The sequence below is a fragment of the Erpetoichthys calabaricus genome, chromosome 8, assembly GCF_900747795.2.
Source record: "Erpetoichthys calabaricus chromosome 8, fErpCal1.3, whole genome shotgun sequence".
NCBI classification, from domain to species: Eukaryota; Metazoa; Chordata; class Cladistia; order Polypteriformes; family Polypteridae; genus Erpetoichthys; species Erpetoichthys calabaricus.
This window is the reverse complement of record NC_041401.2, coordinates 160,442,396-160,458,830: the sequence shown is the minus strand read 5'-3', so window position 1 is coordinate 160,458,830 and position 16,435 is coordinate 160,442,396. Positions and strand designations below refer to the sequence as shown.

At 37.4% G+C, this 16,435-nt stretch overlaps 1 protein-coding gene across 2 annotated transcripts in view; it reads left to right on the top strand.

The window, feature by feature from the left end:
* Positions 1-16,435, top strand: part of prdm2b (PR domain containing 2, with ZNF domain b) — a 203,694-nt gene that overhangs the window by 74,835 nt on the left and 112,424 nt on the right. The window contains exon 5 of one of the 2 annotated variants that reach the window (XM_028807676.2): positions 11,411-11,563. The exons of the other annotated variant lie outside the window; for it this stretch is intronic. Within the exon in view, the coding sequence (XP_028663509.2) occupies positions 11,411-11,563 (153 nt within the window). The remainder of the gene's footprint in view (positions 1-11,410; positions 11,564-16,435) is intronic. 2 annotated transcript variants of the gene reach the window in all.

Sequence of the window (16,435 nt, the reverse complement as noted above, 5' to 3'; positions counted from 1 at the left end):
GTACAATTACCTTACTGTAAAGTTTCACTACAGTTGTAATATGTTGTATGAACCATTTGCATTATATGCACTATATGTACATATATATTGAACTTATGCTTTCATATTGTATATGTTTCATTATTTTTTTTAATCATATTATTATTATTTTATAGGAAAATATGTTTATGAAGGATCTGCATTTTGAATCTCATTGTACCATACAATAACAATAAAGGAATTCAATTCAGTTCAATAGAAGAAAGTGTGTATTTACATATGTAGACGATTGGCTTCTAAGTTGATTTAGATTTCCAAGCGCTATGTTTTTGGACCTCTTGATATCATTTTTAAGATGAAATGCAGTAAAGTTTGTGTATTACATTATATAGATAAATTTTTAACTTCATTTAAATAATGTATACTGTTAATAATTTCAGCTGGTGCCCCGTTCAGGGATTGTTCCTGCCTCGCGCTGTATGCTTGCTGGACTGGTGCGACCCTGGATTGATAGATGGGTGTAATAATTAAATACAGTATGTACTACGAAGATATTTCAATGTTCCTTAAAAGTTTTGAAGAATTGGCATTCTAAACTTACAGATGGCTTGACATTTATTACAGAGCTTATTGTGTGGCGATTGGTTACTTGGAGGAAGAAAAGGAAGGACAGGAACTGTCCGTGACCCTATAGTTAGGATATAGCGGGTTGGATAATGGATGGATTATGGTTTATTACCAACATTAAAGAGCTGTATTGGGAGAACATGTCAGTTAATTGTGATATAATTAGTTCCAGAACATCAGAATGTCATCACTGAAATGTGAAGTGATATTAGAATTTCTGTTCGTTTCATTTTCCTGCCGCATAATGTCACTATAATACTGTATCAACACCAAAAAAGACTCCATAGGACTTACGGGTTGTTGAAATTTATAATACATCTAATATTGTTTATTTTGTGTTTAAAAAATGTTTCAAAAGCCTCACAAGTTTTGCTCAAAGTTTTCTGGAGGCATTCCTTTGATTGAGCTGGGTTTCGAAGGTGATCAACAGTGAAAAGAAAACTCATTGATATCCAGGATTATTATTTATAAGCTTAGAAAAATAGGATAGCCTTTCAAAACAGACTGCTTTGTTGTATTCAGTTATATGTGCTTCTCTTAATTTAGTTTCCTCCATTTTCGCTCACCTTTGTAGAAATGTTTTCTTAACAACAGCAACAACAACAAAAACATTTATATATATGACATATTTTCATACAGCAATATAGCACAAAGTGCTTCACAAGATGACAAAAAGAAGTCACAATGAGAAAAAACAATTAAAAATAAGCAATAATGTTAAAAGAATAAACAATGACAAAACAAGGTAAGGTCAAATAGCCGTTAGGACGGAAAAAAACAAATTTTATTTTATTGAATTTATTAAAAGCAAGTAACATTCCATACAAGCAAGTCAAACTTGACAAAACTAAGTTCAAATTAACCCCCACCCATGACAAAGAGAGCAAGGCCAACAGCCAGAGTAAAACTTTTACGAGTTGAAAAAAAGGGGGAGAAAATCATTTTCCCCAATTTAAATTTTGAACAGATCCTCTAAGTGAGAATTTGATTTTTTTCCAATTTCAAATAGTATATAACTTCAGTTGCCCACTGACTTAAAAGAGGTGGGTTAGGATTCTTCCAGTTGAGCAAGATAAGTTTGCGTGCTGATAGTGAAGTAAAGGCAATTAAGGTTTGTTTGTCCTTCTCCACATTAAGACCATCTGGGAGTACACGAAACACAGCTGTTAATGGATTAGGAGAGTTTGTGACACAAAGCCAGTCTGAAAGACATTTCAAGATTTTGATCCAGAATGATGTTAATTTTGTGCATGCCCAAAACATATGGTTAAGGTTGGATCTTGCCCTGGAAACATTTTGAACAATTTTAAATGAGACAGATGTGCTTGATAAAACAAGTTGAATAATTGTATGCTTTATGCATATGGAGCCAGAGTGTACTGTATTCTGTGCAAGGCTGCCTTCTACTCCTTTTCTGAAATGTTGAGTAAGAGATCCTTTTCCCACTGTACCCTGGGATCTTTGAAAGGAAGATCCTTAAAAATGTTTAATATATTACAGAAATGTTGTCTGAGTCCTCAAAACTGATCAATATTTCTTCCGGAATAGAAGTAAATTGGGCATATTTTGTTTAGCAAAGTTTCTAATTTGGAGGTAGTGGAAGAATTGTGTTGATGGAAAGTTAAATTTGGAGTGTAATTGTTCATAGGATGCAAAGACTTTATCTATGTACAAATCTCTTAAATGATTTATTCTCGTATGTTTTCCAAACATTAAAAACTGAGAACGTTTGAGAGGGTGGAAAAAGGTGGTTAACATGCAGAGGTGTCACAGATAAATGCTTCTATATCTTGAAACACAATTGGGTGGTTAGTATATTGACGATAACTCATATTTACTGGGGTACAAAGCAATTTCTATTGCGGACCAAGCCTGTGTGTGTTCATCTATCTGTGTCAGTGTCCAAGTTTTTATAGCTTGTATATTTGCCGCCCAGTAATAAAATTGAAAGTTAGGTAGAGCCATGCCACCTTCTGCTTTAGGTCTTTGTAGGGTCACCCTTAGGATGCATAGATATTTTGAATTTCAAATAAATGAGGTTATGATTGAATCTAACATTATAAAAAATAATTTGTTAATGTATATGGGAATGATTTGAAATAGAAAAAGAAGCTTAGGAAGGATATTCATCTTGACAATGTTAATTGTCTCAGCTAAAGTAAGTTGAAGGATAGACAACTATGTAAGTCTGGCTTAAGTTCTTCTACGCAGACAGTAACATTTTATTGATAAAGAGCTTTATGTTTACTTGTGATGTTTACCCCTAGATATTTGAACTGATCTGTGATGATAAAAGAGAGGGTGCCCAGTCTAATATTGTGTGCTAGAGAGTTCACTGGAAAGAGCACACTTTTATTCAAATTAATTTTGAGTCCAGAAATCTTTTGAAATTCAGCTTGTGCTGTTAGGACCGTAGGCACAGTATTTTGTGGATCTGATATATATAATACCATATCATCTGCATATAGTGATATTTTCTGTTCAAGTCCTTCTCTTATAATCCCCTTTATCTCATAAGCATTTCAGAAGTGAACTGCCATTGGCAATTGCAAATAGCAGCGGTGATAGGGGGCATCCTTGTCTAGTACCAAGTTCTAGTTTGAAGTAGTCTGAAATAATGTTGTTAATACAAACTGAAGCTCCTGGACTGGTATACAATACTTTGATCCATGCACATATATTTGGACCAAACCCAAATTTCTCCAATGTAGTGAAAAGGTAGTCCTATTCAACCATATCATCCAACGATAATAATATCTCCAGGGTGTTAGACTTTGTGGGTGAATATATTACATTAAACATGCATCGAAGATTGGAAGCTACAGTAAGTGTCTGCCTTTAATAAATACAGTTTGGTCTTATGATATCACTGAAGGAAGCACTTTCTCAATCCTTCTAGCTAGAACTTTGGGAAGTATCTTAACATCATTATTCAGAAGTGGGATTGGTCTGTATGATGCACATAGTAATAAGTCCTTATTTTGTTTAGGAAAGACGGTAATTATTGCTTAGCGAAAAGTTTGTGGTAGAATTTTATTGTCTCTGGCTTCTGTAAATGTTAATTAAAGGGGTGCTAACTTAATTGAATATATTTTATAAAATTCGGCAGGGTAACCATCAGGGCCTGCTTCTTTCCCATTCTGAAGTAATTTTATAGCATCTAGTAATTATGAGAGTGCCAGAGATTTATCCAGTTCCTCTGTACTGAGAGTATCTAGTTGTGGTGTCTGTAATGCATCCAAAAGCGCATTAGGTTGTGTCTTGTCTTCTTTAAACTGAGTAGAATATTATAAGGATTATGAAAGCCAACCCTGACACAGACAAATGCTGGAGACACAAATGCAAGCACATACCAATTTTATTTTCTTTCTCCCTTGTGGGAAACGTCTTCCCCGTCTCCCACAAGCACAACACAGTCCGCAAAGCACAGTTCTTTTCTGCTGTTTCTCTTTGCTCCTCTACTCCTCCCGGCAACCTTCGTCTCCCTCCTCCCGACTCTGGCTCACTGAGTAGTGTCTGCTGCACCCTTATATAAGGCACCCGGATTTTTATAATATATATAGCTTATTCTCACCTGGACAAAGCTGTCAGCATTGTGAGGATTTTGTTTTTCTCCAATGCCTTCAATACCATATAGCCATCTCTTTTAATGAGTAGGTACAGAGATATGCAGGCGGATGAGGCTTTGGTGTCCTTAACAAAACATTTATGGGAAAGCGTGTAATATGGCAGGAATTTGGAACACCCCGAGCAAACAAAATATATACTAATAAAGTAATATTTTTAATAGAATCAAATATTAAATCATAGTGAAAATTTTTCTCAGAAGCAATGTCAGGTAACTAACCTATTTTTTATGCACTCAGCTAATGTCTGTGACAAAAATACATCATATGTGTATATTCTACCATATTGCTCTGAATAGTCTTGACCCAGTTTGTGTTTTGTTACACTTTTCCAGTTTTCACCAGTACAGGAATATAACACTTGCCTTTATTGTTGTTGTTTTTTTACTAATACAATTAGTTGAGATGTGAGATTTGATTTCTTGGACAGTACCATGAAAATGTATTTGCCCCCTTCCTGATTGTTTTATGTCTTTAGTGAAAATGTAATATTAGGTAAAGTGTACCTGAGTGAACAAGTTAAATTTTTTTTTTACTTATGTTCTTTATTGAATAATGATGGTTATCCAACACTAGATGGCACTGTGTGTAATAATAATTGCCCCCTTATTCTTAACAACTGGCTGTCCTGCCTTTAGCTACAATGTCTGCAGCCAAACGATTTCTATATATAAAAGTATGTATTTCTAGTTTCAGGGCTTGTAACAGCATATCTATTGGTTAAGTCATGAGTTTGACTATTCAAAACTTTATTTTGACTTCTTTTTAGCCATTCTAATATGGACATAGTTTTCACGTTCAACCATTGTCTTTTTGAATGACCCAACTATACTTAAGCTTCAGCTCTTGGATGGGTGACTGGACTTTCTCCTTAAGCATTTTTTGATACAGAGCAGAATGCATGCCTCCTTCAAGTGTAGCAAGTCATCCAGTTCCTTATACAGCAAAGCATCCCAGCATCATCAAAGTATCACCAACCATGCTTGATATATGATGTTCTTATCACCAATTCCATGTTTGCTTTATGCAGAACCTATATTCACTCATGTCACACAAAACGTTCCACTTCTGTCTTATCAGTCTATAGATTATTCGCCAACAAGGGTTGGGGATCATGCACATGCTTCTTGACAAATGAGAGACAGGCATTTAAGTTGTTGCTAGCTGTGTTTTTCACCTCTCCAATGAACTACATTTTTGCCTAGTGTATTTTGAATGTACAGTCATGAGCACTAACCTGTGCTAAGGCAGGAGAAGCCTGCCAGATGTTTGGATTGTTTTAGGATTCTTTGGCACTTTCCGAGTGATAGTATGCTGTATCTTGGAGTATTTTCAGCCTATTAGCCAGTCCTGGGAAAATTGACTTCTGTTTTTATTTATTTATACTAAGGGGCTTTGCCCCCTTTTCGCTTTGCTCGCCAACACCTCACCCCAGAAACCTACTCTTTGCTCGATCAGCTGCATGGCTTGCTGCTCCTGCTGTGCCTTGTGATCTGCATTTTGTGCGGCGCTACAATCATTTAAAAGCCTGTACAGCACCTTCTTGTCCCCCAGACATCCTCAAACACTATGCGATCTCGTTTTGCTGTTCCGTTATTTCACCGAGTAATATTTTCCGTTTGTTTGCGCTGATGTGATCTTTATTTTCATTTTTTTGAGACTTTCAAATTTTCCTATTTCCATTATCTGTAATCTGCTCTGCATGTGTATCACGGGACTTGCTTCCAAAGGTTGTAAGTATGACGTGGCTTGTCCATCTCGCGGGACGTGAAAGCGTGGCTTGCTGCCTCTGCCGTGCCAGGTGACCTGCACTTCGTTCGCCTATCCCCCCCACCAGCTCATGACTTGCTTCTCCTGCCGCACTGCGTGATCTGCATTTTGTGTGGCACTACAATCATTTAAATACCTGTACAGCACCTTCTTGTCCCCCAGACATCCTCAAACACTATGCAATCTCATTTCGCTGTTCCGTTATTTCACAGAGTAATATTTTCCATTTGTTTGCGCTAATGTGATCCTTACTCTCATTTTTTTGAGACTTTCTACTTCCATTATTTTTAACCTGCTCTGCATGTGTATCATGGGACTTGCTTCCAAAGGTTGTAAAGACATGAGTTGTCTGTCTCGCAGGACATGAAAGTGTCTCTGTCTCTCTTCAAAAGATCTCTGTTCCAAAGATCTCTCTTCCAAAGATCATGTCTTGTTGCAAGATTTTTTTTATAATAGAGAGATATATTCTACTTCTATTATGTTTTTGATTGAGGTATTTTTGTTTTTGTAGCCTACAGTAATCCCTCCTCCATCGCGGGGGTTGCATTCCAGAGCCACCCGCGAAATAAGAAAATCCGCGAAGTAGAAACCATATGTTTATATGGTTATTTTTATATTGTCATGCTTGGGTCACAGATTTGCGCAGAAACACAGGAGGTTGTAGAGAGACAGGAACGTTATTCAAACACTGCAAACAAACATTTGTCTCTTTTTCAAAAGTTTAAACTGTGCTCCATGACAAGACAGAGATGACAGTTCTGTCTCACAATTAAAAGAATGCAAACATATCTTCCTCTTCAAAGGAGTGAAGCAAACAAATCAATATGTCTGTTTGGCTTTTAAATATGCGAAGCACCGCCGGTACAAAGCTGTTGAAGGCGGCAGCTCACACCCCCTCCGTCAGGAGCAGAGAGAGAGAGAGAGAAAGAGATAAAAACAAAGTCAAAAATCAATACGTGCCCCTTTGAGCTTTTAAGTATGCGAAGCACTGTGCAGCATACTTAAAAGCTGCACACAGAAGGTAGCAACGTGAAGATAATCTTTCAGCATTTTTAGACGAGCGTCCGTATTGTCTAGGTGTGCGAACAGCCCCCCTGCTCACACCCCCTACGTCAGGATCACAGATAGTCAGCGCAAGTGAGAGAGAGAGAAAAGTAAGCTGGGTAGCTTCTCAGCCATCTGCCAATAGCGTCCCTTGTATGAAATCAACTGGGCAAACCAACTGAGGAAGCATGTACCAGAAATTAAAAAACCCATTGTCCGCAGAAACCCGCGAAGCAGCGAAAAATCCGCGATATATATTTAAATATGCTTACATATAAAATCCGCGATGGAGTGAAGCCGCGAAAGGCGAAGCGCGATATAGCGAGGGATTACTGTATTTGAAACTAATGGCTATTGTTTCTTTCGTGATATTTTCCAGAATTATAGATTACAGCTTTATGTGCTTGTTGAATCTTTGTACTGGCAATTTGACTCTGATGTTAAGACTTACAGTAGGTGAGGTTTACATTGAGCAGGACCAACTGTGTTCAAACAACTGATTTAAATTACCCCTTTGATTAGTTTAACTAGGAAGTAGCTATTTTTTCACACTGTTACAGGTGTTGGACAACTTTGCTCATTAGATAAATGAAACAAATAGAACAATTCTTTTTTAATGGAAAATGGAAAGAAAATGTTTGTGATATAATAGAATACAATGGTGACCAATGCTGTACATCATCAAACGATGTGGAAAAACATTCCATGGAAAAAAGAAAAAAACCTAATGTTACTAGTGTTTCACAATCTGCATGTCAGTTATCCTGTCGTGTGCTCAAAATGTACAAAACACATGCATGTTTTTCTAAATTACTGTTAGATAGTTTTAGAGTAATCACTGCACATCATAGATGGGAAGCACATTTTCATAATTCTGCAATTTTGAATTGAAGATAGAACTCTTGACCAATGAATGAGGGTCAATATATGTGAACCATATGAATTACATACTGCGGTGGGTTGGCATCCTGCCCAGGATTGGTTCCTGCCTTGTGCCCTGTGTTGGCTGGGATTGGCTCCAGCAGACCCCCGTGACCCTGTGTTTGGATTCAGTGGGTTGGAAAATGGATGGATGGATGAATTACATAAATATTCATTTTAGCATGCCAGGAGCAAATGTGCAGAGTGTAATTATCAAGTTATTTGATGGTGATGAATAACAGAGGGCAGTTTAAGACAGATTTTATTGTAGGCTCATTTCTTTGTACTTTGAATTATCAGTCTTTAGCAGTTCAATCAAAGTCTGTATTTGAAACCCTGTTACCACGTTGATTGTTTATAATTTTTACTTTACCATGTCTGTATCTCCTATACACCAGTTTTAAGGATTATTTGCATCTTATGAACAATTGTGCCTTAATGTAAGCTGAAAAGAGCAAAACATGCATGATGGGACTGTTAAAGCACTGTTAAGCAGCAAAATATGCAGCAGACTACAATCCATGAATATACAACTTGACCTATGACCATGAATGAAGCAAAATCTAAAACATTAAATTTCCACAATTTATTGCAAAATGAACTGCATCAGACTTCACATCTCTAAAAATAATTAAAGATTCAGGGCTGAGAGAAATCTTTTACCAAGGTCTGACAATTTTTGAGTATATAACATTGATCCCTCACATGTCAGGCTCTCTTGGTACGCAGGTATGCACCAGTATACATACATTATCTTCAGGTACTCCAGAGCTCAAATGGGGAAGTGGCAATATGGAGTAGTGCAAACCATTTTTTGAGTCCTGCTGGCTAGAGCCACTGTTAACCTGCCGGCTATCCACCAGGTCCAAATAACAAAAGGGGGAAAGGGCTGAATAAATGCACAGTTAGCCACTCAGCTGTGGCGCCTAGTCAGAATAAACCTTAAAGGAAACTGAGTCAGAAAACACATGAGACCCTGTGAAATAATAATAATGATGAAAGATTTATTACTTTCTACAGGGAGTTTCTTACTTTTTTAAGGAAGAAAAAGGTGCAAAGCATCTGCACAGATAGATAAGAAAAAAGTCCCGGCTGCATCCAATCTAAAAACGATAGAAATACCTTGTAAATAGTAGTAAATTTTCATTCATTCATTCATTCATTCATTTCCCACCACTTATTTGAGGCTAAGTTGCCTGGACAACAGTTGCAGCAGTGAGGCCCACACATTCCTTTCCTCTGCAACACTTGGCATCTGGAAGATATAATCCTCTCACCGAGCCCCGGTTCTTCTACCAGCTGGTTGTACCCCTAAAACCTTTACAGAGAGGCGTCTAGGAAGCATAAGTATCACATGCTCAAACCACCTCATTTGGCTCATTTGTGGAGGGTCTGCAGCTCTAATCCAAACTTCTCCCTGATGTCTCACCCAATCTCTAATAGAGAGCCCAGTCACCCCTGCCACTTTCCAAACCTTCCCCATGTGTTTTGGACTTCACAACCCAATGAAGCCAACAAGACTATGTTGTGTACAAAAAGCAACGATGCAATTCTAAAGCCACTGAACTGGACGCCCTAGATGTGCCTTAATATCCTTTCCTTGAAAATCACAAACAGGATGAGAGACAAAGCTCAGCCCTGGTGGAGTCCCACACCCACTGGGAATGGTGCCAGTGTTTCTCCGAGTATGCAGGCACAGCTCTCACTGTGATTATACAAGGACCAAATAGTCCTTATTAAGTGTCCTGGAACACCATACTGTCCATGCACCCTCCACAAAATCCATCGAGAAACATATTCATACACCTCCTCTAACTCTAGAAAACACAAGTTGACCAATAAGGCATACAACCATGCCCCATCCAGGATCCTCATGAGGGACAGAGCTGGTCCATTGTTCCACAGTCTCTTTCATTATTATTATTATTATTATTATTATTATTTCACAGGGTTTAAGGTTTGTTGCGTATGCACTAACCCCTTTTCCTTATGTGGCTCAGGCGAGCAGGCTGTGACTTTAGCCGCCAAGATTTGAAGATGGTTTGCTCCACACACCCCCAGCACAGCCAATCAGTGCTATGATTTAATTTTTTTTTTTTTTTTTTTTATTTTGTTTCTAGGTTATCATATCATCTGTTTTTTTGTTTTTGAGGCAGTGTGGGGCAGCGGTTGACACTGCAGCCTCTTAGCAAAAGTCACATTTTTGGCTACAATAATCAGTCCAGCACAGTTGGCAGACACTTCTCTTGCCCTCTGGGACAATTAAAAGCCCACTGCACCATTATAATCCACTCAAAACTACTTCCGTTCCTCCTTCCTTGTTGACTTAAAAATTCATTTCTCTGAGTTCACCGAAGTTCCTGAACATTTCTGCAATTTCACCAAACTAGGTGGGGTTCACTTATCACTAGTCACATAGTGTATCAAGAATTTTTTAGGAAAGGCACACATTTTTGCAGCGAAGAGGTTGTGCATCAGTCACAGTCACAGGAAACTACTGGACATTGTTGAACTACCTTGGTTAAACACATGATTAATTGAGATTGATCAAGTGGCATTCTGCAATTGATCACTGTTAAAAATTGTAATCATTTGACAGCCCTCATATAACATAATATTGTTGTGTGGTGGGTGCAGCAATGCGCTGTATCAGCACATGCTCTCCAAACCCAGACATAGGGTTTATTCTTCAGTGGAGAAGCGTTTTTTCTTTTGCTCACAACTTCACAGCGCAATACAGTACAGTACACAAGCACCAGATAGTATAATACAAAGTCCTTTCTCCTTTCTCTCTCTTCTTCACCTCCACTCCTCCTCGCAAGCTTTGTCCTCCACCTCCCGACTCGGGCCTTTCGTATAGTGTCCAACCCGGAAGTTCTTCTGTTTTTCCGCCCATGTGATTTGTAAACACTTTTGGGCTAGGCGTAAAATCTCATGCCACATGGCTCCTCCAGTTTTACAGCATGCCCTGGCGGCACCCACGGTACCCAAAAGGGCTGAGATAAAGAACTTCAAGTCCCATAGTGCCCTTTGGGAATTTGGGGCACCACTGCAATCCGGGGAGCTACCATCTAGCATTCTGGGGGAAGCAATGCTTTAAAGAGGCTGCCTTTCCCCATCCTTCCACTTCTTCGGTGTCCAGGCTGGTTTGATCTGCCAGCTGTCTTTTACAATATATATACATATGTATGTGTGTGTGTGCTGTAAATTACTACCGTATGCAATACATTTAGTTTATATACTTGTGAATATTTTTGGTTTATTCAATTAGTTAATATCATCAAGAGAAAATGGGTATAATCAAAGAGAAATGGAATGGTAGTTTACTAGGATACTACATTTTTTGTGACAAGCATGATGTCATAGCTCAGATTATTAGCTGAAAATTGAAACTGAGAGATGTGCTTAATACTCACTGATAAAACCTTTTTGTATTTTGGCAGGTTTACTTCCCAGAATGGGGTTGGATGTGCATTGATGCCTCGGACCCTTGCAAAGGCAACTGGCTGCGGTATGTGAATTGGGCACGATCAGCCCAAGAACAGAACCTTTTCCCTCTGGAGATCAACAGGGCCATTTACTACAAAGTATTAAAGGTAGCAGTGCCCTATGACACCACTTTAGCATGCCACTTTGCCTTCTTCCTAGCATTTTAAGCGAGCTAAATGAATGAATATTATGATACAGTTTATAATTAAATAATTTGCAGGCAGTTACTGCAGGCCAAAGTATATATATTTATTGGAAACAGACTACAGTCATGCAATGATTTATGGCTGACTGAGTTGAGGCGATTTGTACTTTGGACTGTGAACGATAAGAAAACAGTAGGATAGTAATGTACTACTAGAAATTGCCAAAACCAGCCATAATCTTTCATTATTATTATTATTATTATATATTATTATTATTATTTTTACAGGGTATCATATGTTTATGAATCTTGGTGAGAGCCCTTCAAGGTTTGTTTTGATCAACAGTACTCTACGTGGTAATTCTTATGCATTTGGCCCACACCACCTTCCTTACACCAGTGTTTCTCAACCTTTATTGCACTGCGATCCAGTTTTTACCTTTTTTAAAGTGATTGACAACCCAATAGCAGCAATTGCAAACCACCCCCTTGGTAAAACAAGTGCCATCAGGGGGTCACCACTTGGGTGAAACAAACTCACTTAGTAATTGGGAAGTATAATGTGCAGTACACAAACCAAGTGTAATCAAGAGTCCCCGGTTCGATCCCCACTCACTCCTATATTTGCTGTTTTCAGTAGTAAGCTGCTCTTTTTGTTAATAATATACAGTACACACATGCACTTCGTTTGCGTCTGTTACTTGTGCTGTTACTTAGAGAGTCAGATGGGGGAGGGGTGATGTTAGAGCACGTGAGCTTATTTAGTGCAGCAGGAACAACTCACATGTTGATCTTTTTCTTTCAGTACATGTGCCTTCCCTGTTTATTTATATATCTCTGCCTGTCTGTCTCTCTATTACGCAGTGCTCTGTCTGTCTGTGTGTTATGGATCTTAAAAAATAACAGTAATAGGGACAGTTGTTCATGTTAATTGCAGTCTCAATTGTTAAAAAAAATATTTTAAAAGAAGCATCCCACATGAAAATATAACGATCTCATTAACTGACAGTGCATACCAATTTATAAATTTTATGTCCGTTTTGAGGTTAAAAAGAAAAAAAAAAAAACAAGCAACACTTTATCCCCAGCGGGGAATCGAACCGAGGTCTGTGAGGCACGGCAAAGCTGCTGCGCTCTAAGAAGCAAATCTTAGCAAAACTGTTGTGTCATCCTTGAAGCTTTTGTGAAAGTGTTTATTTGATCTTTGGAACTCAGGCTTTACACATTCTATAGTTTATGCCTACTACATTTTGTACATTTATTACTAAAATATGAAAAAGTTTCTGTTTTAAACAATGTGTTTACACAGATTACTGTAGAAACGGAACACACATGAAATGCGTGTGTTCCAAATAACGATCTATTATTTACACTCTAAACTCCACTTCACTCCCAGATAATCAATCAAGGCATGAGCTGGGAAAAAGTTCTGCGCACGTTCTAAGTCGGTGGGGGGATGGAATAGCCGGCTGCTGGCAGCTTGTCTTTTATCAGCACATTTAGAGGACAAAGGATGCTGGCGGAGAGGTGTGAACGGATTTAAGAAGCGATTTAAGGTGGGCCGGATCTACGAGTTTTTTCGTAGGCTCTGGTAATTCTAGTGTTAAACAGTCCACCACAACCCATTATGATCCATGCAAAAATTAACAATTTCAGCCCGGGTCGCGAACCAGTTGTTGAGAAACACTGGCTTAGGTAAACCAGGGCAATCCATTCACAAACCACCAACAGCAACACGTTACCCATCTGCTTTACCCGGTGTTTGAGAAACCCGGCATATGTCATACTAGTGACCAACACCAGAACCACAGAGCTTCAGTTGCAATGACCTGTACACCTTGTGACTGACATACAGCTAATTTCACATACAGCCAAATGGCTGGACCCAGATGGAGCCATAAGTTGATGCATGACTATATTGTTGTTTATGTACAAACAGTATACAGTATACCTCATGTGTATTATAATTTTTCCTGCCATATTTTCTGTAACCTGGCTTGTGTTTTGTGATGTGCATCGGATCAATTCATAATTTCATAAGAAATCTTACTTCTAAAATTGTGAAGAAAAGCCTTAAGCTTCTTTTTCAAACTAAACCTTCCATGGCTTAGTGCAAAATAACTGCCAACATTTATTTTTGCATTGATTATTCGATTTTATGTTCACATTTTAATTTTAAGTGCTTTCTTAAACGTTTCATTTCTCAAAATTCAACAAAAGGGCAACTTAGTAAGCTATATGACACCAGAAAAACTTTCCAGTTTGCATTGAAGATAATCAATTCATTCAGTTTCTGGGACTACGTAAAACAGTACAGGGTCTTTGAAACCTGAATGATATACCTGACAGCATTTCATCCAAGGCAGGAATCAGTCTTACGAGAAAGTACTCTTTGAATAGTGCATACTTAACCCACTCACATCAGACTGATTTAGAATTTCCAGTTTAACTAACCAGCATGTCTATGGATGAAGATAAAAGCCTAAGTACCAAAAGATTAGTCACTCAGGTATAATAAGAATGTGCAAACCTCAATGCAGATAGTACCCTGGCCATTAGTTGAACCTGTATTTGATTTTTTAGATAATAAAAAGAAGCTAAAGTGTGCACTTTTTGACATAGCTGTTTAGAGACCACTTCAATACTGTGGAGGCAAGTAACTAATCCAAGGTTGAGCAGAGCATGTCTATCTTTTTTCAAATCATACACAGTATATAGGAGAATAGAGCACAAGAAACTCTTATAGCTTTCTCAGAGGTACAAAGTTGTTAGTTTATTTTATATATGAGTAAAAATATCTTGTCTCACATAGACAAAGGGAGAATTTAAGCCTATCTAAAGGCCAAGGTTATTTTTAATAAATCAAACCCATGAAACAAAAAGACAGTCAGACTGCTCTCACAGCTGCAAATAGTTACAACTTCAAGGTCATATTAAGTTCACAGCACAGTTAAGTAAATTTGTAATATGTATTAGACAATAGTATTGCCAAGTTTCACAGAAATGTTCACTTATTCATAATAAGATCTAACATTACTGTAGAGTATCATCTTAGCATAATACCATGGAGAGATGCGGAGTAGAGTGTGTGTTTTGTGTGTAGTAGTCAAAAGAGGGACTACACTTTGTGAACATCAAATGTCTCAAATTATAGTTTTTTTGCTGCTTACTTTGTATTTTATCTCATTTTCTCAGTATCTTATTTAGGGCTACAAATGCCTCTTTGTAAAAAAAGTGGATAATGACCTGCTAGACAGTAGGCATAGAGATTATAATATAAATAGGTACTTATTTCTTATATGGCAACTAAAATATAAATTGTGTCTAATGCAGACATATTTGCCTTGACTTCTCTCATGATCAGCCCTTAGGCAGCAGAACAGAAGAAGTTCCAGTTTTAAGCTTGTGGCTTATAGCATATTGTATTCTTTGTGTTATATGTTTTTGCTGTCCTTTGTCTTAAGTAATCTGTGATGTCATTTACCAATATTACGTAGAAATGAGTATGTGCAATAAATATTTACAGTCATCAATTCTGCTGTTCTGCCTTCAATAGATTCAAGGCATTCCACACTCTCTATTTATTCTGTTTACTTATAACAATAATAATAATAGTACATTTTATTTATATGTCACACAAAGTTACCAAAGTTAAGGTGCTATTTGAAAAAAAAAAGTCTTAAGTAAAAAATAATAAATAAGTTTCAATAAAATAGCAAATATCATTTTTTAAATACAATACCAAGATATAAAAAAAAAATTAAACTTCCAGGAGGGGATATCAACTAAAGTAGAAATCAATTGCTGTGCATGGCCAAAAGTACAGTAACTTTTTGTAAAAAATACAAAACTTTAAATAATTTTAAAAACAGAAAATATTGCAGAAACTAGATTGTGGAAGTTTGTTCCATAAACATGGACCAGCAAAGCAGAAGGCATGGTCACCCATAATACATACTTGTAGAACAACCAAAGTGGTAGATGATTCATACCTGAGTGAATCAAAAGAAAGATCTTGAAATGCTTCCTCTGTTCTATAAGCAAACTGCTTAAGGGTGATGACACTGGAGTAATATGATTGTATTTATGCGTTTTTCTAAGAACATACATTGTGGGAACTTCTAAACTGTTCTAGGGAGAAGAGTTACAATAGCCAAGGCTGAATGATATGAAGACATGAAGCATCTAATCTTTTCTTTAGCATTTAAGGACAAGATCATCAAAGTTTTGATAAATTCCTGTTGTAATATCAAGAAGTTTTTGCAAAGGGAAGCAAGTTGACTTTGAAATGAAAGTGTAATGTCAATTTTGACCTTGATATTTGTTGTCTTAGAAGACAAAGAAATTTGGTGAAAAAAGTAATAGTAACAAGGGTAATTTTTGTCTTTTTTATTGGGAAGGAGTTCAGGAGTAGGATTTGCTGCTTTCCAAGTGTGTATAATAGTCACTTATCTAGCTCTGAATGTCATCTGGACATTGAGTTGTTTGACAGAGAGCAATTTGAGCATTGAAAGAAGTCTGAAAATGAATCTGTATATCATTATCTCACCATTGAATTTATCCATTAGGCTGATGCAAAATTTTCCCATGAGTATCAAATACCTCAAAAATAAGATTAGTCCATGTACTAACCCTCAAGGAACTCTAAAGGACACAAGATTAAGGCCTGTTTTATGTTTCCTTAGGGGGACATTTTTTATCCAATCCGTGAGTTAACAAGAGAACTATTCTGTATGTCACTAAGAATGAATCAGTCAGGGTTGACGGTCCCTCACTGTCTCTCTCTTTCTCACAGGAGCTGTTCACCTTGAAATGGTAGAGGTGGAACACATTT